The sequence below is a fragment of the Elaeis guineensis genome, chromosome 6 (genome assembly GCF_000442705.2).
Source record: "Elaeis guineensis isolate ETL-2024a chromosome 6, EG11, whole genome shotgun sequence".
NCBI lineage: Eukaryota > Viridiplantae > Streptophyta > Magnoliopsida > Arecales > Arecaceae > Elaeis > Elaeis guineensis.
Genome location: NC_025998.2, coordinates 1,645,224 through 1,667,943, shown reverse-complemented (window position 1 = coordinate 1,667,943; position 22,720 = coordinate 1,645,224). Strand labels below are relative to the sequence as shown.

At 46.7% G+C, this 22,720-nt stretch overlaps 1 protein-coding gene across 1 annotated transcript; it reads right to left on the bottom strand.

The window, feature by feature from the left end:
- Window positions 1–1,348: 1,348 nt before the first annotated feature.
- On the bottom strand, window positions 1,349–19,959 carry LOC105047727 (holocarboxylase synthetase). The gene is made up of 3 exons (XM_010926780.3): window positions 19,612–19,959; window positions 2,830–2,910; window positions 1,349–2,039 (listed from the first exon to the last, which is right to left on the bottom strand). Exons 1-3 carry the CDS (start codon window positions 19,768–19,770, stop codon window positions 1,632–1,634), a joined length of 648 nt encoding a protein of 215 aa, XP_010925082.1. The 5' UTR covers window positions 19,771–19,959; the 3' UTR covers window positions 1,349–1,631.
- Between the last annotated feature and the right edge of the window lie 2,761 nt (window positions 19,960–22,720).

The window sequence follows — 22,720 nt, the reverse complement described above, 5'->3', positions numbered from 1 at the left end:
ATGTTATGCAAATCTAATTATCTTCCATTACATTCTTGAGAAGGGTCAAGTTGAATGCTTAATTAATAGGATGAAGCTTATTAGGAAGCTTCTCATCAAGCTTGATCTAGCTTGAGCAATAAAAAAGTTAGCCGTTCCATAATCACCATAAAAGGCTCTGTTTCCAGTTTCCTTACATTGTTTCGTTTTCCGACCTTCATGCCTAGGACTGCCTTGCTATTGTTCTCTGCAACCGTATGAACCTGCATTCAGAGTTCTAATCGAGTGAAGCATGCAGGTCTGGCTCCTTGAGCTGCTGATTATGGCCTGGGGGCGCCAGTGCGAGCTGGACCTCACATCACATGGTGCTAATGGCACAGCAGTCGCCAGCGAAGTATAGATCTGCTGTTTTTTGGTTGGTGTCTCGTAGTGAGACGAGACCTTGAGAGAAATCAGGAGTGGCCCCTGAAAGGACTGTCAAACTGTCTTTGGTCCAGGCGCAAGGTGTGCTGGCCCTCTTATGAACAGCTTTTCAATTGTAGAACATGGCCTAGCACCCAACTCTTTCCTTGCGTTCTCTGCTCCTCCAATTAGCTAAAAGACTGGTCCATTCTGGGTGGAAAAAATTGCTTCCCCAGTGGTCCCTTGCCTCTGTGGGATTAGAGACTTCTCCAAGGCTCTTGGTTGGTTAATGTCACAGCCAGGGCTCCCATCGGTCACAATAGGAGTGCACTTCACACTGCGCTCAAGACCAGCATCCTCTCAAGCTGTCACCGGGCTGTTCGAGTGAAAACTAAGAGCTGCTCATCGCTATCTTTGTTCATTAGTGAAATGAGGGTGCACTTCTAACCGCGCGCAGAACCAGCAAACTCTTAAAGTTGTCTCCGGGCTGTTCAGGTGAAAACAAAGAGAAGTAGGTGATGAGAATGAGCAGCCTGCGCAGTTGGCCTAGTTTATGGTATTCTCGGCATCAACGATCTAAACAACCCAGACTCATGGTGCTTCACACTGTTCCTCAAAAAAGACTGACAGGCATTTTGCATGCAACAACCCAAAGCCGAAGAGAGAAACGACATACACACCATAAGAGAAGCACAGAGTCAAAAATGGCAGACGTGCTCCCAATCTGACCCACGTTACAGACCATTTCATCAGTTGTTGAAGTCATGGCCCCAATTAAACATACTCTGGCCAATGTGGATTTAAGTATTCACCTCCCACCACCTTCGCTAGACCATGGAAGATACAAATGCAACCAGACAAGCAATTTTGTACTCCATACAAACTCTGAAGGTCTGTTAAAATTGCAACATTCCTATTCTAGTACCAGTGAAAACAGTCGGTCAAAATGACTAAAGAAATACTAATATGATGTATAAGAGGATTCCAACATATACTTTGTTTATGTAAAAATAATTAAGAGAGTTCCATAAGATGTGCACAGACAACTATATTGACTACAAGTTCAGGATAAAAAGACATGAAAATATGAAACCTAAGCAGTACAACATAAAAAAGGACCAAAGAGTAATATCCTTGGGATCAGCATATGACTAAAGTTCTTGCAGCTTAGAGAACAAGGCGGAACGAGGCTATTGAACTAGATACAACAATGCAATGTTGAATGGCGCAGCCCTGGTAACAACCAGTCATCAGAAAGATGCATGAGCAGGACTATCAGAATGCATATCCATCAATGAGTCAATTGAGCTGGGACAATGAGGCCCCTGGTTTTGACTGAGAGAGTTCACTTCATGGTTCCTAGCTCCAGTTCCAGTGGGCAGATAACTAGTTGCATGATAATCACTTCCCTGAGCCAGATGATAGGGCTGACCCCTGCGAAAAGGGCTGGAAAGAGCATTCGAGAAGACTGAATTTTTCGCCTGATCAGAGTGACTAGGCCGGGAAGCAAGTCCAACTGGAGCCTGCCCAAAAAACCCAGACGGCTGTTGGACACTCAAGTTTGTAAAATGCAATGTAGATTGGAGATGTGGATGTTGGTGTTGGAACTGCAATCTTGGAGACACTATTGCATCCTCTCCTCCATAATCCAACTCATTCTGCAAAAATCAACTTAAAGTTCTCTAGTAGATGCCATTTATAATTTTACCGTCACCAAAAAGACTTGTTTAGCACATAACTGAGAGAGAGAGAGAGAGAGAGAGAGAGAGAGATTGTTGTTGACATGATAACCAGAAGGCTTAATTTAAGGTGGGGCGAGTCAATATATGATACAGAACAAATGTTGCAAGAAAACAAAGAATGTGCTCAGTTACATAGTTTTTTGGCAGCGAGTTGCATATGCATTATTAGCACCTTCAAACTTGAGATTAATTACAAAAGAAATAACAAATCATATATTTAAACAAATGAAGCCCCAAAGAGCACAGGATGATTGAAGTTAGAAATGTGGCAGCTTGACATGGCCTGATGTAGCCGAGAGAATTTGCAACAAGGTTACTAGGTTTATATTAATCGTGCTTGATTTTTCAGATTGTAGGTACTGCCTTAGTTGATGAATTTCTGATGCATCCAAGTAAAAGGAGAAAAAAGGGGGAAAAAGATATCATGAGTGCCATTTTGTTGGAAAACTAGATATGCATCTAAGCAAAAGGCATAACCCAAAAGATTAACCAATAAAAAGCATCATTTTCTAGAACTGAATGCACAGGAGGGAAGGATTGAGTGTTGGAGAAGGAGCACTATTCACTAGCTTGAATCGCATGCTTTGCATCCATGAAGCAAAGACGCATTCTAAAGATGAAACTTAGAAAAACAGAAAGCGACTAAACAAAAGATACATAGCCAGAAGAAATGACAAAGCTAAAATAACAGTAACTGTGATAAAACCTGGATATAGGTAAGTATATCATCTACATTCACCCTTGACCCTTCCTCATGTTGTCTCAAGATCCACTGGTAAACCTTCTCCTGCATAAATCCAAAACCAAAAACAAACTTGGTAAGCACAAAAGCAGATAGGTTACACAAATTGCATTGTTTAATGTTAAACTGTTCAACTTTGGACCACTCGATGAACAAGATAGGAGTCTGCAAATCACATGATTTTTTTTATTTCTAAGCAGTTTAGAGGTAATAGATCCCATCTAATGGCTTGGATCATCGATGTGAGAGTCCCATCATCCAATTCAAAAAAGGTGTAATTCTATAGGAGTCACACCATGTATAACTTGAATTTAACCATATATATACATATACAAACATATCTGTGTGTGTGTGTGTGTGTTTTCATTTATATGCCCTTCGATTTCAAAACCTATGGTATATGAAATTTTGTTCTATAACTTAATAGGGTAGAAAGGACAAAAACAACAACATATTAGAATATGTTTGGATGTTTGTACTTGACTTGAGATTGTGTATCATCACAATTTTTAGTCAATCATTGTTATATGATTAATTATCAAGTGTTTGTTGTTTGTAATTTAACTTCAGAGGGATGTTTCGGTGATAAGCTTGAGGAAGAACCTTCATAAATGAGGTGACATGCACCAATGTAAGCATCAGTAATGAAAGCCAAGGAGATAAAGGGAATAGAAAGTTATAATCTCAAAAGAAAGTGAATTAAGTAAGATCGTTAAATGTAGGAGAGAGAAGAGAACCATAAATTTGTAGGGTAGATATTCATATATGTTGTATAATCAACACAGATATACCATGACCATCAAGCCTTTTCCCAACAATTTGTGGTCAGCTATAATCAACATAGACATGATCTATGTAAATGCACTCATACATCTTTATACATATGCAACTAGAATCCTAACAGAAGGCTTTGGCCATTTAGGTTGAACCCTTTTAGTGCAAACCCTTTTAATTTGAATATCCATACTATTGAATGAAGAAAAAAAATGCCCATGCAAATGCATATGTATTGAGTGATTGCAAAACAAAACAATTTCAATGACAAGATGCAAGGTTTTAATTCAAAACACAGTTTAGAAGCATCCACACCCAATAACAATTGGTTTTTATGTGCTTTAAGTAGTAGAAATTGTGATCACTGATCAATGAGTTAGCCACCCAAATTTTGTGCCACCTAACATTCTAACACATCAGCTCCATTGGTGTCATTCATTTTGTTTTGTTTTGCTTTTTTTTTTTTTTTTTTTGGGGTACAAATGAGGTTTTTTTGTTTGGAGACTGTTTTAGTTCGTGATCAACAGTTGGTTTGTTAATATACACGAGCCATCATTAATTTTACACAAATATATGGTTTCAAAGTCTATCAATGAGCACTTTTTTAAACAATGGATTATGCAGCCACCTAAGTTCTTGTCTTAGGCATGGCTGTCACCTAGTTGTCTCATGTAGCACTTGGCAGCCCATCCGAGAAGCGAAGAACCTTGGTTAGCTTAGAAGCAACTGTTAGGCCTAAAACAAGTGCATTTGTTAATCTATCAAGCATCTTAAAAGAAAGGGTTTTTTACATGTATATCCTCTCAAGCATTCAAATTTGCATAAATATACCCTTTCAAAATTAATATCTACACCCCCATAAAATACTTTTTTGTGCATATATATCCATATCATCTAACACCGTTAAAAATTAACGGTTTAAAATTAACATGACTAAAATATCCTTATAGATAGATGTACAAAAGAAAAATTATAAGGATATATATGCAAATAGCAATTTTATGAGGGTATCCACGCAAATTTGAATATTTAGAAAGGTATACACACAAAAAACTCTTAACATAAATACACTTTTCATGGTTTGTTAATTCTTTCTTTTTTCTAATAGAGAAAAATTAACATATACAACTAAAACAATAAATTTATTTTATTTATTAATTTACATAGATAAAATAATCTTTTTATCAAATGATAGATTAAAATTATTTTATCTAGAAAATAAGTAGATCATAACCATCCATGTTTTCTCTAATATATAATAATATACTTCCAAGAAAAGTATCTAAATCTGATATTAGATGAATAGCTTGTACATTTGCATAGAATGAATATAGTTGTGAATTTGAGCATTATGTAACAATAAGAATTTGTAAACTTATTATATTTTATTTTAAAAAATTTTATCAAAATATCTTTATGAAGCATATAAAATATATCATGTTGTTATAGGATGGACATAATCGTCCCATCTTGCATAAAAATAAAATATAATATAATATTCTAATATATAAAATATTATATAATATCATTATCGTGTTGTTATATGATATAATATGTCACTATATTGTACAGTAAGAGGGTCTGAATCCATCTAGATGAAATACATAAAAATTAAATTAAAATTTTTTGTATGTATATCCTTCTAAACATTCAAATTTGTATAATATCCTCATGAAATTACTATTTATATATATACCCTTATAATTATTTTTTTTTGCACATCTACCTATAAGGATATTTTAGTTATTTAAATTTTAAACCATTCATCTTTTAACGGTGTTAAATGATGTAGGTACATATGCAAAAAAAAAAAAAAAAAAATATACATGCAAAATAAGTATTTTATGAGGATATACATACAAATATCAATTTTGAAACGATATTCATGCAAATTTGAATGTTTAAGAGGACATACACACAAAAAATCCTAAAAGAAAAACTTTGTCAGCATCCCTTGAGCTCAAATAGAAAGCATGTTTTTTTTTCCTGTTTCCATCGGCATTTCTTGAGGTTGAATAGCATAAGAGCGAGCAGCAATCGTTGTCGAACCAACCTAAACCAGGTAGTTAAATCCATATTGAATTGAATCGATAACAAACCAGAACAATTCAGTGGGTTGGGTTGTTTTAGTTATAAAACCCCTCCCCACCTCTTGGTTCAATTACAAAACCACCTCCCTTAGACCCAGCTCACAATGGCGTTCCAGAGCACCTGCCCCCACTCGCAATGGTTTGAGTGAACCTCCCGATCAGATGCTGCTCAATCCTCCCTCATCCATCACCTATAAGCCTCCCCTCCCCTCTCTCTCCTTACTAGGGTTAAAGTTTAGCTCTTGGTTCTCCCCCCTTCTCCCTCTCCCTCCCTCTCTCTCTTGCACCTCTAGGGCAGATTGGCGTTTAGCCCTTATCCCTCCCCCTTCCTCCCCCTAGCTCTCTCTCTGCCTCTCTCCTTTTCTCTAGGGGTGGCAAAATATGATCCGACCCACGTTCGACCCGCCATAAGTAGATTTGGATTTGGATTAAACGGATTTGGATCGTAAACGAATCGATTTGTTTAACCCATTTATTAAACGGATCGGATTTAGGTTTAAAGTTTTCAACCCACTCAATCTGTTTAATCTGTTTATATTTTTTATTTAAAATATTTAAATTTTGATAAAATTTGGGTGGCCCGTTTCAATTTTGATCCTTTTTCGAAAAATTTGAGCGACCCAGCGACGGAAGTCACAAAACACACCCCGCTTTCCCTTTTTCCTCTTCTTCCTCCCCAAAAAGCCCTAAATATTTCTTATCGCCTCACCCTCCGTTGCCTCCCTCTTCAATGTCGGCGCGCGAGTTCCTCCATGCCGTTGCCCCCGCAACCACCTGCGCCGCCCCTGCAGCTGCTCGCTTCGCCGCTCGCACTGGTGACGACAGTCGTGATGTCCCCTTCCTTCCCTCTCTCCTTATCGGCGAAAGCCCGCAATGGTGATGGCCCCCCATTCCTACATTCTATTGGTCGTTTTCTGCACCTCTTCATCGCCGCCTTGCTCCTCCACCGTGACAATGCCGCTCCTCCCTTTCTCCTCATCCTCTTGTTCGTCCTCCTCCGATTACGAGAGCCGGATCTGGAGCTCGAGGAGATCGGCCACGGCCTCGTCATCGTCGGCCATCAGGAGCTTATCTTCAGACGTGAGTTAGAGGGGCTTAGCTTGAGCTTTAAGGGCGGTCGACAGCACAGTAGTCGGGCGGAGATGGAGGCGGGGGACAGTGCGGTGGTCGGGTGGAGGCGGGAGGAGGGCGGTCGAGCGGAGATCCGACAGGGCAGAGCTCTCAAGATTTTTTTTTATTATTTTTCTTTTAAACGGGTTGCCAGATTGGTCCGATTGATTTTTTTTTAATGGATTATTATAAACGGATAGTAAACAGGTCGGATCGGATAATCCGTTTATTAAGTAGGTCGGATTTTAGTTTTAAAATCTGACATGTTTATTTAAACAGATCGGGTTCGGATTCGCAGTTTTTTGAGTCAACCTATTTCTGATCCGATCCGTTTTATATCTGATCCGATTCGATTGCCACCCCTACTTTTCTCCCTCTCTCAATTTTCAATATGCCTCAGAATAGTACTGTATGGACAGTATTGCACCAAACCAAACATTGGCCATTACAACCTCCAGTATTGGGGGGGACGGGTGGATCCAGGGCCTAGAAACAGTTTTTCTTGGGAAATGACAACGTCCAATGCACATAAGTTGTCCATGTCGCCTTCACCACATACAGAGGTTGCTACTTCTATTTGCTGCCACCAACTTGGAGAGAGTTTTGCGGTATTTTACACTCGGAACTCTAGATGTCCATCTCGTGCCAAGGAGCAGCCTGGCACATCCAAGGCTATCCATCATCACTTGGAAACATTGAAAATATTGCCTTTATATTAAATAATCTCTCTCTCAACCTCTTCATGTACATTTCTATGCATGTCCAAGTGACATGATTGAATACATTTCAGGTCCGATCCTCTTCTTCTCCCATCTCCACTCTTCTTCCTCCTCAAACTCCCAATCTCATTAAATTTATCACAAAGTAGAAGAATTTCTTTATTCAATAATTCTATTCTCTAGATCTGGCTCATCTTATTTTCATCTCTCTTCTCATTTATCTCATTAATAAAAACCAGGAGGCATTTGGAGGCGCCATCTAGGGTTCCAAGGTGCCCTTCTCTTTTCTTGTTCGTGGAATCACATGCCTTCTTCATTCAATTGCAGTCTTCTTGCACCATTCTCACATCAGATCCCTCCATCTACCATGCACAATGTCATGCAAAGCCTTCCTAGACATCCCCAATGGGTTTTGTTGGGATATACCGACCAACCCCTCTACGCCAACTTACCCTCGGACCTGTCCGACCGACGACCGACTCTACCGACCGGCCCGACCGACGGCTCCGACAATGACCGCCGACAATGGCTCTCGACGATATCCGACCGAAGATATGTCGGCCGAACAGATTCATACTGTTTTCCGACCGGCCAAGCGGTCGAGCCCAAATCACCGACCCGCTGTCGGGGGTAACAGCCGACGTCCGACTTCCGCAAGGCACCAGACCAGCCGATAGTGTCCCTGGGACATCATCCGACGTCTCGGCAGCCGAATACTGACATATAGTCGGCCGGGCCATCCAAACGTCGTACGACCGTTATGGCAGCTGTCCTGTCAAGGACATGCGGCATGGCCGCTCTGGGGCATTGTCCTGCCAAGGACACAGATTTATCCCAGTAACTTGACAGCCCGCGGCAATTTGACAGCCCGCGGCGAGTTGACAGCCTCCGACGATTTGACAACTCCTCAGTCGTCTGCACCATTAATGATGGGACCATACCGCATTCTACTATAAAATGGGGTAAGGCAACAGTATTGGGGAGGTCCCAGATCCTAAGTCCCGAGGGCTGAGTCTCGAGAAGCGCCTCTTAGCTCTTGAGCACTCTCTCTCTCTCCCGCTGAGCCCCTGATTTTCCACTGTTGCCTAGTCTCCTCTCTAACTTGACCGTCGGAGGGTCCCCACCGGAGGCATCTCCGGTCTGTGAGGACTTTTCTTACAGGTGCGCGACACCGACGATCGGACGACGGGGGGATTGGCCGCAACAGATTTTGGTGCGCCAGGAAGGGGGGTATTCGACAGAGGTAAGCCAGTGAGCTCCACAGAGCTTGAAAAGCCTCTCGAAATGATGAAAACCAGAGCTCAACGATCGAGAGCTACTGGATCGGCGAGGCGCTTTTCCCGTCGGGAAGAGGCCCCTCCTTCGTCGTCCATGGCGGAGCCCAGCTCTCCGCATCCGGTGATAACTACGGAGGCGCAGATCGCAACGATCGTGCGGCAGATAACCGTTCTGACAGACGCGGTCAAAAACCTCCAACAGCAACCGACTCAGTTGCCGCAACCGCCGGTGGAACAACCAGCGGCGCACCCTCTGCCGTCCAGAAGCAGCCGCCGACGTCCGCGTCAACTTCCGTCTCCTTCTCAAGAGCAGCCGCCTCTGCACTCCCACCGAGAAGGGGCGAGGCGGCCGCGGTGCGACACCCATCGATCTTGACGTCCTTCTCCTTCCCAGCTGGAGCGGTCGAGGAAGGAGAAGCGGCCGCGGACACCGTCCGCCTCACTCTCAAGTTCGTCGGGAGGTTCGACTCCCAAGATTTCTCAACACCGACGGTTGGACGACTACGAACGTAAGTTCGAAGAGATCGACCATCGGCTCTCCCAACTCCAAGTGGATGGTCAGAAGTCTTCGAACGACGTCGACTTCCAAACCACCCAACCTCTCTCCCGATTTGTCCTCGACGAATCGATCCCTAGTCGGTTCAAGATGCCTCATGTAGAGCCCTACGACGGCTCCACCGATCCTGTTGACCATCTGGAGAGCTACAAAGCTCTCATGACAATTCAGGGGGCAACCGATGCCCTCTTTTGCATCGGCTTCCCCGTCACGCTCCGTAAGGCTGCCAGGGCCTGGTACTCCGACCTCCGCTCAGGGAGTATCCACTCCTTCGGACAGCTCGAGCATTCTTTCGTGGCTCACTTCAGCACCAGTCGGAAGCCGCCGCGAACCTCAGACAGTCTTTTCTCCCTCAAACAGGGGAAAAACGAGACGCTCCGACACTTTGTGGCCCGATTCAATGCGGCCACACTTGAGGTCTGGGACCTCAATGAAGACATGGCCATCTCAGCCATGAAGAGGGGGCTAAGGGGGTTCCGGTTCACATATTCCTTGGACAAGACCCTCCCCCGGACGTATGCTGAATTGCTGGAGCGCGCATACAAATACATGCGCGGATGAAGGAGCTTCCGACCGGTGCCTGACCAAAGACGCGAGCCAAAAGGAGAAGCGGAAGAAAAGTCGGGCTGCTGCTGACCCAACAGGCCCCTGACCGATAAGCTGGTCTCGCTCCGACGACGGAGCCCGAGATCGTCCCGACGTCGGAGTCCGAGACCGACGCATCACAGGTATGACTCCTACACTCCTCTCTCTGCTCCTCGTGCGCAGATCCTAATGGAGATAGAAGGAGCAGAATATCTACAATGACCCCCGCCTCTGAAGGCAAAGGGCCTCGATCGGAGAAGATACTGTCGGTTCCATCGAGGCCACGGTCACACCACCGAGCAATGCATCCAACTCAAGGATGAAATAGAGGCCCTCATACGACGAGAGTATCTCGGAAAGTATCGAAGGGACCCCCCGGCTCGGCCCACTTCCGACCAACGACCCCAGCCAACTGAAGGGGCGGTGAATAACCAGCCTACCGCTGGAGTCATCAACATGATCTCCAGACGACTGGATCAGGGGACGACTGCTGGAGAGGAATCGACGAAGAGGCCGCGCCAGGATAATGTAATCATCTTCACAGATGAGGATGCTCGAAAAATCCAAACTCTCCATGATGACGCTGTTATTGTCTCGACGACGATAGCGAACTATGATGTAAAAAGAATTCTTGTTGATAATGAAAGCTCCACTAATGTTTTGTTTTACTCGATTTTTTTTCGAATGCAACTGTCGACCGACCGACTCAGGAGAGTCTCTACGCCCCTGGTGGGTTTCGCCAGGGAAGCCGTCGCGGTGGAAGGAGAAATTACTCTTCCCGTGACAGCTGGGACCAAACCGAGACAAAGCACTGTCCATATGACGTTCATGATCGTCCAAGTACCTTCGGCCTACAACACCATACTTGGAAGATCCGGACTAAACGCCCTCAGGACGATAGTCTCGACATACCACTTGCTGGTCCGATTTTCGACTAAAAATGGAGCCGAAAAAATGCGCGGGGATCAACAACTCACCCGGCAGTGCTTCCAAATTTTTACTCAAAGTAATGAATCAAAGAACTCCCTGACGGTCGACAAGCTGGACCAACGGAAGAGGAGCAGAGAGAACTGGCTGAACAGCTGATTTCCATCCCGATGATCGAGAATCCTGAACAGGTCGTCTGGGTCGGGTCGCAGTTGTCCGACCCGGAGCGACGGCAGCTAGTAGAGCTGTTGAAAGCTAACGCCGACGTATTCGCTTGGTCGACAGCGGATATGTCCGGCATACCTCCGGAAACAATGACTCACCGGTTCAACATCGCCCCTGATGCGAAGCTGATGAGATAAAAGAAACGGGCTTCACCTCAAAGCAGAAGCATCGACGAAAGGAAAGCTATCGAGGGCTTCATCAGAGAAACCACTATCCCGACTAGCTCGCAAATATCATCATGGTGAAGAAAGTCAACGAAAAGTGGAGGATCTGCATCGACTACACCGACTTAAATCGAGCCTGCTCGAAGGATAGCTTTCCCCTACCGAAGATCGACCAACTGGTGGATACGACGTCCGATTATCGACTGCTCAGCTTCATGGATGCCTTCTTCGGATATAACCAGATCCGAATGGCGCCCGAGGACGAAGAGAATACGGCCTTCGTGACCGCCAAGAGCCTCTACTGCTACAAAGTGATGCCCTTCGGTCTGAAGAATGCCGGGGCCACCTACCAACGCCTCGTCAATAAGATCTTCAAAGACTAAATCGGGCGCAACATGGAGGTGTATGTGGATGACATGCTGGTGAAGAGCGCGCAGGCTTCAGATCACGTCCAGGACCTGGAAGAGACCTTCCGCACTCTCCGACGACATCGGATGAAGCTAAATTCGACTAAGTGTGCCTTCAGGGTAGCTTCGGAGAGGTTCCTCGGGTTCCTCATTTCCCAGCGTGGAATCGAGGCCAACCCCAAAAAGATAAATGCGATCATCGACATGCGGCACCCGAACACCAAAAAAGAGGTGCAGCAGCTCAACGGAAAGGTCATCGCGCTCAGCCGATTTATCTCTCGATCGGCTGAGAGGTGCCTCCCATTCTTCAAAACCCTGAGGCAGACGAAAGACATTTCTTGGCCGAATGAGTGCCGGCAAGCCTTTGAAGATTTGAAGAAGTACCTGGCCTCTCCGCCCCTGCTTGCAAAGTCGGAGGTCGGAGAAACATTGTACCTTTATTTGGCCACCACTCCAGAGGCTGTTACTTCGGTACTCGTCCGGAAGAACGAGAGCCGAATTCACCAGCCCATATACTATACCAACAAAGTGCTCCACGAGACCGAAACTCGGTACTCGAGGGTGGAGAAGATGATATTTGCCCTGCTCATATCTGCGCAACGACTCCGTCCGTATTTCCAAGCACACGCCATCGTGGTCCTCACCGACCAGCCCCTGAGGGCGATCCTCCACCGCCCCGACACATCAGGACGACTGGCAAAATAGACGGTAAGGTTGAGCGAGTTCGACATCCAGTACCAACTGCGACCTGCTTTAAAAGCCTAAGTCTTGGCCGACTTTATTGCGGAATGCCCGACAGCCGACCAAATATCGGAAGACGGGAGCTCCAAGGAAGCTGCGACTTCTGAATTTGACCCTGGGTCAACCTGGGTGTTACACATAGATGGAGCTTCCAATGCCCAAGGGAGCGGGGTCGGGTTCCTGCTCACCAACTTGGAGGGAGTGGTTACCGAGTACGCCCTCCGATTCGACTTCAAAGCTTCCAACAATCAAGCCGAGTACGAAGCGCTTCTCGCTGGCTTGAGAGTGGTGAAGGAGCTCGGGATCGACAGCCTCAGAGTCTTCTCCGACTCCTAGCTGATTGTGGGGCAAGTCAAAGGCGAATTCGAAGCGCGAGACCCGACCATGGCGAAATATCTCCGAAAAGTGAGAGATCTCATGGCACACCTCAATTATTTCGAGATCTCCCACATTCTCAGGTCGGAGAATGCTCGGGCCGACGCACTCTCCAGGCTCGCGACATCTGCCTCCGGCACTTTGGGCCGGACGCTGTGGAGAGTCTCGAGCAACCGAGCATCGACAGGGCTGAGGAGGTACTACAACTGATGACCGAGCCAAGCTGGATGGACCCGATCGTTCAGTACCTGACTGACGGAACCAGCTCCGAAGATCTCGTGGAAGCCAAGCGACTCCGGTGGGCAGCCTCCCAGTATGTAATGATGGACGGACGACTCTACAAAAGGTCATTCTCCCTTCCCTTGCTACGATGTCTGGGGCCGACGGATGCGGACTACGCACTCAGGGAGGTGCATGAAGGGATCTGCGGGAGTCACTTGGAGGACAAATCCTTGGCCTACAAAGTCCTTCGGCAAGGTTACTACTGACCCACCATGAAGAAAGATGCGCTGACTTGGTTCGGAGGTGTGAGCCATGTCAGAAGTATGCTAACTTACAACACGGTCCGCCAACCAACTGACTCCCATTGTCGCCCCATGGCCCTTCGCCCAATGGAGGATCGACATACTCGGCCCTTTCCCTCCGACATCTGATCAAAGAAAGTTTATAGTTGTTGCGATCGACTACTTCACTAAGTGGGTGGAGGCCGAACCTCTGGCGCAGATTACCGAGCGTAAGATGGAAGACTTTGTCCAGAAGTCCATCATCTTTAGGTTCGGACTGCCGCACACCATCATCACCGACAATGGACGACAATTCGACAACAATGACTTCAGAAAGTTTTGTGTGAGATTTCATATCACGCACAGACTGACCTCGGTCGGCCATCCACAGTCCAACGGAGAAGTCGAAGTAACCAACCGAACCATTCTGCATGGGTTGAAGACTCGACTGAATGAAGCCAGAGGCCTCTGAGTCGAAGAGTTGCATTTGGTCCTGTGGACATACCGAACGACACCCCGGGCCCCGACTGGGGAATCTCCTTTCAGCCTGGCATACGGGACGGAGGCCATGATCCCACTAGAGATTGGGCTACCATCGACTAGAGTTGAGCAATACTGTGAACCGGGCAATTTCGAGTGTCGGAGAGCTGATTTGGACCTCTTGTCCGAGCTCCGACGCGAGGCTCAACTCCGCATGACTTCCTACCGACAAAGAATGGCCCGATACTATAACGCTAAAGTCAAGCCAAAATCTTTCAGACCTGGAGACCTGGTCTTGAGGAAGGCGGAAGTCTCGAAGCCTCAGGATCAAGAAAAACTGTCTCCAAACTGGGAAGGACCCTACAAGATTGCAGACACCTGCAGGCCGGACGCCTACCGACTTGAAACCCTGGAAGGGACGGCCATTCCCCGGACCTGGAATGCTGACAACCTGAAATTGTATTACCAATGAACTCTGTATGCTCTTCTTGCTCGGAATACAATACAATTTCATAACTCCAGAGTCTACAAAGTTTGGCTCCCCGCCGAAGGTCGGCCCGTGTCGAAATACGGGCCTCGACATCCCGACTTGGTCCCAACGTCTCGCTGGGAATCTACGACTCGATCGCCAAATCTACGACTTTACACCAAATCTACGACGCCGAGTCACCGAATCTACGACTCGATCGCCGAATCTACACCGAGCCTATGGCTCAATCGCCGAACCGACGTCCTTCGCCTTTAAAGGCAAAGGGCTTCGACTAACGCGGCTGGCTAACTTGCCCACTTAGTTTTAACTGGGAAGGGCAAAATGCCAAGACAACCGCGACGTACCCGCCCGACCAAAGTCTGAGCAACGGGTATTCGACTTACGACATACCGACTTGGTTATGACCGATCGAAGGATATTCGGCTTGCCATCGTTTATCATACGCCGCGACGTACCCGTCTGACCAAGATCTAGGCAACGGGTATTCGACCTACAACATACCGACTTGGTTACGATCGGTCGAATGATATTCGGCTTGCCACCGTTTATCATGCACCGCGACGTACCCACCCGACCAAGGTCTGGGCAGTGAGTATTCGACTTACCACAAACTGACTTGGTCACGACCGATCGGAAGATATTCAGTTTGCCACCGTTTATCATGCGTCCCGACGTGCACGTCCGACCAAGGGCCGGACAACGGATATTCGACTCTTCATCATTATCCTATCCGAATACGTCGGGCACTACTCGACTACCTGACTCTACGGAATGATCGTGCCAACGGGCTACATTCGCTAATCGATCGACACTCGGCCTGACGTACGCGCTCGACCAAGGTTCGGGCGGCGGACGCTAGACCCTACCGAACGTTCTAGTGAGATATGTCGGAGCTATGACCTATGCACTCGGAGATGGTTTGGACGATCAAACGCATTCAACCGCATGCGAAAAAAGGTGTGAAAGGTCTTTGATTTTACTAAGTCAAAATTGGGCCGAAGCCCGATTACAAAGTGGAACGAAGTCCGATTACAAATATCAAAGACTAAACAGTAAAAAGAAATACAAAGATAACGGGCAGATATCCCGACTATTCGTCGGAGTCGACTTCTTGCATCGGGTGGAGTTCGGGAGCAACCGACGTGCCCGCTCGGGTCGGGGAGGGATCGGGGGTTGGAGCCGCCTCATCCTCGGCAACTCGTTCTGTCGGCAATGGGTCGGCCTCTCCCGCTGCGGCTTGATCCTCCGACCATGGAGGGACGATGCCGCTCAAGTCAAGCTCCGGGTGCAGACTCTGAATCGCGTCCTGGGCATCCTCGTACCCCACCCGATAGGAGACGAAGCCGCTCTCGAGGAGCTCCTCCCGGTACTCATTCGAGTCACGAAAGTCCTCCACCGCCCGACTCAGTGCCTCCTTGGCCGACTTCGCCTCCGCCTTCGCTATGTCGGCGTCGGCTTGGGTGGAGGATAAGTTCTCCTCAGCCTTGGCCAGGTTCTCCAGGATAACGCGAAGCTGTTCGTGCTCGACCTCGAGCTCCCTGACGCAGCCGTCCCGCTCCCGCCGCAATCGGTGAACGGAGCGGGTCTTGCGCTGGATCTGCTCATGAGCCGACTGAAGCTCGACCTCCGAGGTGGCTAGGTCGTTACCAAGTCGGGAGATCTCCTCCTCGAGCCTAGCCTCACGGTCGACCGACAACGGTCGACCGACAACTTCAGCTGGTCGACCAGCGTCGCCTTCTCAGCCTCGGCGATCTCGGTCCTTTTCTTCCAGACCGTCCGGAAGTCGCCGAACCTCCGATACCCAGCCTCCAGCTCGGACATATTGTAGATCAGCTGCAGGCAGAAGGCCGGTTGTCAAAAAACCGAACCGATAGAAAACAGTAATGAAGGAGAAAAAGGAAGAAGAGGAGCACACCTGGATCATAGTCGGATAAAAAGAAGAAAGCATGTCGGTCACCAATCGACTCTTCATGATCTCCCGGTCGGTCGGGAGGATGGTCGCCTGGCACAACCTCCTGGCCAAATCATGGTTGGCCAGGGCCGACGCTCCTTCGAGAAGCTGAACGCCATATGACGTGGCACGGTCCGCCGACCTTGTGTCGTCGCCCGACGCCATCGGAGCCTTCCCTCGTTCGGCCGCCCAGGCCTAGAAATCAGAAAGAGACGGGAAGCTCGAGCTCGACTGGGTCCCACCCGAGGCCGCGACGCCCGCCGCCGCAGGTTGTTCGGGCTCACGTGCTTCGGCCCGAATCTCTTCCGTGAGCGGGGGAGCCGACGCTCCTTCGGCTACCCCCTCGGCCGCCCCTTCCTTGGACGGCGCCTCAGGTGGCACCGCCGGCGCTGACAGAGCGATGACCGGCTCGTGGCCCGACACACGTTCGGCGTCGGGCTGTGCTGCCGCCGTCGCAAGATCAGTCGGCGATGCTATCTGAGGCCTCTTGGGAGGCCGCAAAGGTCCGGCCCCGAACGCCGGTCTCTTCCTCGTCGCATGTTGCCGAATATCGACGTCGGTCAGCCTCATTCTCGGCGGCATCCCTGCAATTTCAACAAAGGGTCAACACAAGTCCAAAGACGGACAGAAAAGACAAAGGACGACCGACAGACCGAGATGTACCTAAACGGAGAACCGAACTTAAGCCGACGTCGTACAGAGCTTGCTCGGTGACGAGCTCCCTCTACTTCGGCATCGACACATCCTTCAGCCGGTGAAAGTTCTCTCGATCTCCATCCTCCATCCGGCTGTTTTCGTTTGGCTGAGTCCGAGGGTCGCCCCAGCGGGAAGGGAACCCCCAAGGTCGCGAAGAGGAAGCAAAGAAAAACTGGTTCCACCCGTGGATCGACGAGGGAAGACCGGTGATGAACGACAGACCCTTCCGAAGATTGAAGAACCACCACCCTCGGGCTTTCGGGTGGGGTCGGAGGACGAAGAACGTCCGGAAGAAAGAAATACGAGGAAAGATCGGCAAAAGCTGACACAGTAATGCAAAATTGATTATCAACCGGACTGAGTTCGGCGCCAGTTGCGCCGAACAAAGTCCGTAGTAATCTAAGACGTTCCGGACGAACTCCGGAATCGAAAAGCGAAGGCCTGTCTGAAGGTCCTCGACATAGAAGGCCACCTAATCTGGAGACGGGTTTTTAACCCGATCCTCGGCCCCAGGGGCGAAGAGTTCGAACTGCTCTGGGATACCGTACTGCTCCCTGAGCCGTTCGACGTTCTACCCCGAAAGTGAAGAAGCCTCCACCTCGGGGTCGACCGAGAATCGTCGGTCGGGTTCCCCGACTGACTTCCTCGAGGAGAGGTCCTAGCCATAACGCTAGCCCCAGAAAGAAGAACAAAGAGAAAAATGGCGAAGAAGAAAGGAGGCAACGAAACAGGCACAGAAAGGAAAACTTCGAAAGAAGCCTTCAAAAGAAGAGCACGAAGACAACTACTTGGGACTGGGGGACAACTCGACAAAACCTCAGTGCCAGGAGCAGATTTGCAGCGAAAGTGGAGTTTCGGATGTAAGTGGCCGCATATATATAAGACCCTTCAACGGTCGAGATGAAAGCACGACGAACGAGGGCTTCCCGGATGCCGACGCATGGCAGCACCTGGGCCCTTCCTCAGTCTGACGGTCCGACTCACCTGCCCCCAGATCGAGCCACGTCGCCTCCATCCGCGCAAGCGGTTCCGGCCCAATGGCCCCCTGACACGTGGCAGGAAAAAAGCATCTCGAAATTCGTTAACCGACGGCGGTCCCTATTCCCAAGGAGACGGCCGTTCGCGTTCCCAATGGAACGTCTGACACCGGATCGTTCATTCATACGATCGCCAGAGTCGGAGCATGACGTGATGGATAACTACTCCTTTCGCCTGAAGCCGTCGCCCACGTGGAAGTACTGGCCAATACGCCGTCCGACTCAGGAGTGGAGGGGGCAACTGTTGGGATATACCGACCGATCCCTTTACGCCGACTTACCCTCGGATCTGTCCGACCAACGACCGACTCTATCGACCGGCCCGACTGACGGCTCCGACAATGACCGCCGACAATGGCTCTCGACGATATCCGACTGAAGGTATGTCGGTCGAACAGACTCATACTGTTTTCCGACCGACCAAGTGGCCGAGCCCAAATCACCGACCCGCTGTCGGGGATAACAGCCAACGTCCGACTTTCGCAAGGCACCAGACCAGCCGATAGTGTCCCTGGGACATCACCCGACTCTCGACAGTTGAATACCGATATATAGTCGGTCGGGCCACCCAAATGCCGTACGACCGCTATGGACAGCTGTCCTATCAAGGACATGCGGCATGGCCGCTCTGGGGCATTGTTCTGTCAAGGACACAGACTGATCCCAGTAACTTGACAGCCCGCAGTGATTTGACAGCTCGCGGCGAGTTGACAGCTCCCGGTGATTTGACAACTCCTCAGTTGTCTGCACCATTAATGATGGGATCATACCATATTCTACTATAAAAGGGGGTAAGGCAACAGTATTGGAGAGATCTCAGGTCCTAAGTCCCGAGGGCTAAGTCTCATAAAGCACCTCTTAGCTCTTGAGCTCTCTCTCTCTCTCCCACTGAGCCCCTGATTTTTCACTGTTGCCTAGTCTCCTCTCTGTCTTGACCATCGGAGGGTCCCCGTTGGAGGTATCTCCGGTCTGTGAAGGCTTTTCTTGCAGGTGCGTGACACCGGCGATCGGGCGATGGGGGGATTGGCCGCAACAAGTTTAAAAGTGAGGGTCTGAAATTGTTACATCAGAATTTGACTCAGAATCTTCCCATTTCTCTTTGAGGTCTTTTACATCACTCGATAATTCGGATGAAGTAAAAGAACCGCTAACAAGAGGAAGAAAGCAACATAATACACCAAAAGCTACTCGCTCGACCGCTTAAGAACAGAACGAAATAGAAGAAGATCGCTCAATCAGCCGGAAAGAACGGCAAAAAAGCTTACCTTGGAATGGAATCACAAAAGCACCAAACAAACTCAAAATATGCATATCCGTTAAAAAAATAAAAAAAAAAAGAAAAGAAACTGCACTCCATCGAGGACCAAAAATATGAACAGCGACAGAAGCAAACCAAAAAAAAAAAAAAAATCCGAAACAGAAAAAAAGAAAGAAGGAAAGAAGAAATTTTACAAAGATTCCATGAAAGAAGAGCCAACATAAGTTTAATCCATCAAGCAAGAACCATTAACGATCTAGAGGAACCATAAGGCAACAACCTTTCAATCATCAATCAGCATAACGGCCTAGAAGAAATAAATATTCAGGAAAGATGAACCTGGGAACGATCGATCGAGGAGAATGTGAAAGAGAGACGAACCAGGGCATGGCGCTCGCCGGCCTGGAAGGAGAGCTTCTGCTGGTTCATGGCCTGGGTGTAAAGCTGAGAGAACGAGTTGGCCGCGCTGCAGAAGGTGGAATAGAGCGTCCGATCCACCTCGTCAAGGCGCGTCGCGTCCGATTTCCGCTTCCTCGCCATGGATTCGATTCCGAGGAGAAGAAAGAGAAACAATCGCCAACGATCGAGTAATGGAGGAGGAGGAGGAGGAATTTAGAAGAAGTGCTCCTCTCTCTCCTTTCTAAATCCCCAATCCGCTAGGGAAAGGCCAGTGCCAAAAGAAAGTCGAGATTCTACCAGAAGAAAAAGAAAGTCGAGGAGAGGGCAAGGCGAAAGGGAACGCTTTTTTTTTTTCTTTTTTTTCTGGACCGATGAGATATTATTGGTTGGACCTGATCCAAGGTGGTCCATAGATATTTTGGTATTTAAAACGAGAGAAACGGGGATTAACGGTAATTTGTGTTGTTAAGGAGAAAAAAAGTATTAAATACGCAAGAAGACGTATGGTAAGAAAAAAATAGAGACAAATGAATTGAATTAAATAATATATGGTTTACTGTCGACCAGGTCCAATCAATTATTGATCCTTGCCGATTCAGGAAAGGGAGCCGTCTTTTCCGCGCGGGAGGTGCGTGGACTCGTGCCGTCGTGGACAATTAGTTTTCTTCCATGCAGGTGTGCGACTTGCTATTTGAAATTTGTGATTGGATGGAAGATTTGGCATCTCACCTGGAATTTATGCGGGGGAATTTGTACGGAGTGATTAGTCACCTCCATATGCACCGTGTGTTTATTTAATGTTTATAATATTATTTTTTTATTTAAATTTTAAATAATAAAAATATTTTTTTAAAAAAAATTATAATATTCTGTGATCATATTAGGAGGAATGACTTCTTCATAGTAGAAAATCATAATTTTTTTAAAAAAATTATAAAAAATATTTTCATCATTATAAATTTATAAATTTTTTAATAATAAAAACATCACTCCCTTTCTATGAATTCTGTGATCAAATTATGTTTGTTGTTAGTATGAAGTCATAATTTGACAGTAGAATGCTATAATATGACTATAGATTTATAATTTTTTTTAAAAAAAATATTTTTATCATTTAAAATTTTAAATAAAAAAAAACCAGACATTAAATAGGTATGGAAAAGCAATGGCTACGTGGCCCAATCAAATGAGATGGTATATTTTACTGTAGTATATATGATATATAAAAATTTTCTCCACTCCATATTGTGTACACCAATTATGCCGACGAGCACGTCTCCTTCCAGTAGACCAGCATGCCCACATTTTCATGAGGTTACCTTTTATCTCTATAAAGAAATTATTCTCTGCATTACATGCATCATCTCGAAACAGTAATCGTAATGGCTTATTCTCGTTGAGGTTTATTCATCAAACATACATCTTGATGCATTGTTATAGAAATAAATGGCTGTAATTGGTCACATGATGTATGCAATATAAGAATAATTTATCCTCTTGGTGCACCATTGGAGCAACTTTTGTGGCTTGGATGGGCTCTCTCTCACACGCCACTCTGGTTACTTCCAGGGTTTGATGGGTTTTCTCTCGATCTTGAGTATCATCAGATTAGTTAAAAATCATAAAAAAAAATTCAAAAAATTATGATAAATTCATAAAAAATCTGTAAAAATAAAATAGATAAAAATAAATTTTATATTTGCTATTTTACAATAACTATGCAATTATAAAATTATTGCAGGTTGGTTTCTTGTCTGGATTAACCAAATCTAAAGCCAGTGCAAAAAGTGGATCATAATTTTATTAATGACAAGTGCTTGGCTGAGAAGTAAACCATTACTCGTGAACTTCAATCTTCGTGTTTAGTTTCCAGGAGCCAAAAATACACTAAACAGCTTACTTTGCTGCAAATTAGTATTATGCTGTAATGGGAGGAATATTAACATGGACTAAAGGGTTAACTGCAAGTATACAGATTATATATTTCTGTCTTATCCTCGGTGCAGGCTTTCCAAGCCCAGGCACGCCAGCTGCCATAGTCATGCGACCTTATGAGTTGAATACGAGGAGGTAATTTCTCGTGTAAAATAGATGAATGCGTGTGTGTATTAGCTCTAAAGAAGAATGGCCAAAACAAAAATTTTAAAAAATACAAAACAAATGCGCACATACAAAGAATCGATTAAACCAGGCAGACATAGCTCCAGTGATGGATTAATATTTAAAAATTTGACTCTCATATCTATCGGACTAGAACATGCTCGAAGCGAGTAAATCTGTTAATTTGGAAAGGGACAACCATAATTCATTTGGAAGTTTATCATGAAAATATACCATGATTAGACCAAACAGGATTTATCCAATCATGGACTTCCTAGCTTTTATAGTTTCTAACATGAGACAATTTTTTTTTTCTTATCCAAAAAAAATAAAAAGATTCATATAAAATATTTTTCTTTTTACATAGGGCATGACATATAGGATTTTATTATGATGCTCTTTTATAATATTTTATTATAAATTTTTTTTTAAATATTATATATTATCATTATTTATATATAATTTTTTAAAAATAATATTTTATTTTTTTTCTCCTTCTTCTTCTTTTGTGCGTGGCTTCACCATGCCCCCCTCCCCTGGATGGCATCCATGGCTCTTCGCACCCACCCCAGCCGCTCGATTGCGGCTCCTCTACCCTCATCTCTGGCCCCTCTGACGCTAGCAGCTCCTCTTCTCCATCCCCCGACCCCCCACAAAACCCGCACCTACACTCCTCTACATACCCCCCTCCTATCTCCTCCTCCAACGATCGTTGCCTGCCCCCCCTCCCCATGCAAATGATGTGTGGCTTCTCCATGCTGCTGTCTCCTTGATGCCACCCTCATTCCCACTCATCCCCTTCCGTCGGTGGCCGATGGCTGCTCCGTGTCACCGTCCTTCCGACGTACACTCATAGCTCCCACTTGCCCCCTCCTCCCTAGGGCTCTATGCCACCATCCTTCCACCCTCCTCGGAATCTACGGCTGCTCCGCACCAACACCCCTCCCAATGTGCACCCATAGCTCCCCCCTACCTTTGATGGTTCACGAAA

What these genes read in the sequence shown, in the direction of transcription:
- LOC105047727 (XM_010926780.3), bottom strand. Translation starts at nt 19,770, where the DNA reads ATGGCGAGGAAGCGGAAATCGGACGCGACGCGCCTTGACGAGGTGGAT. An exon ending in CCGGCGAGCGCCATGCCCTG is followed by an intron (nt 2,911 to 19,611) that starts GTTCGTCTCTCT and finishes GGATTTATGCAG; the next exon opens with GAGAAGGTTTACCAGTGGAT. An exon ending in ATATACTTACCTATATCCAG is followed by an intron (nt 2,040 to 2,829) that starts GTTTTATCACAG and finishes TGATTTTTGCAG; the next exon opens with AATGAGTTGGATTATGGAGG.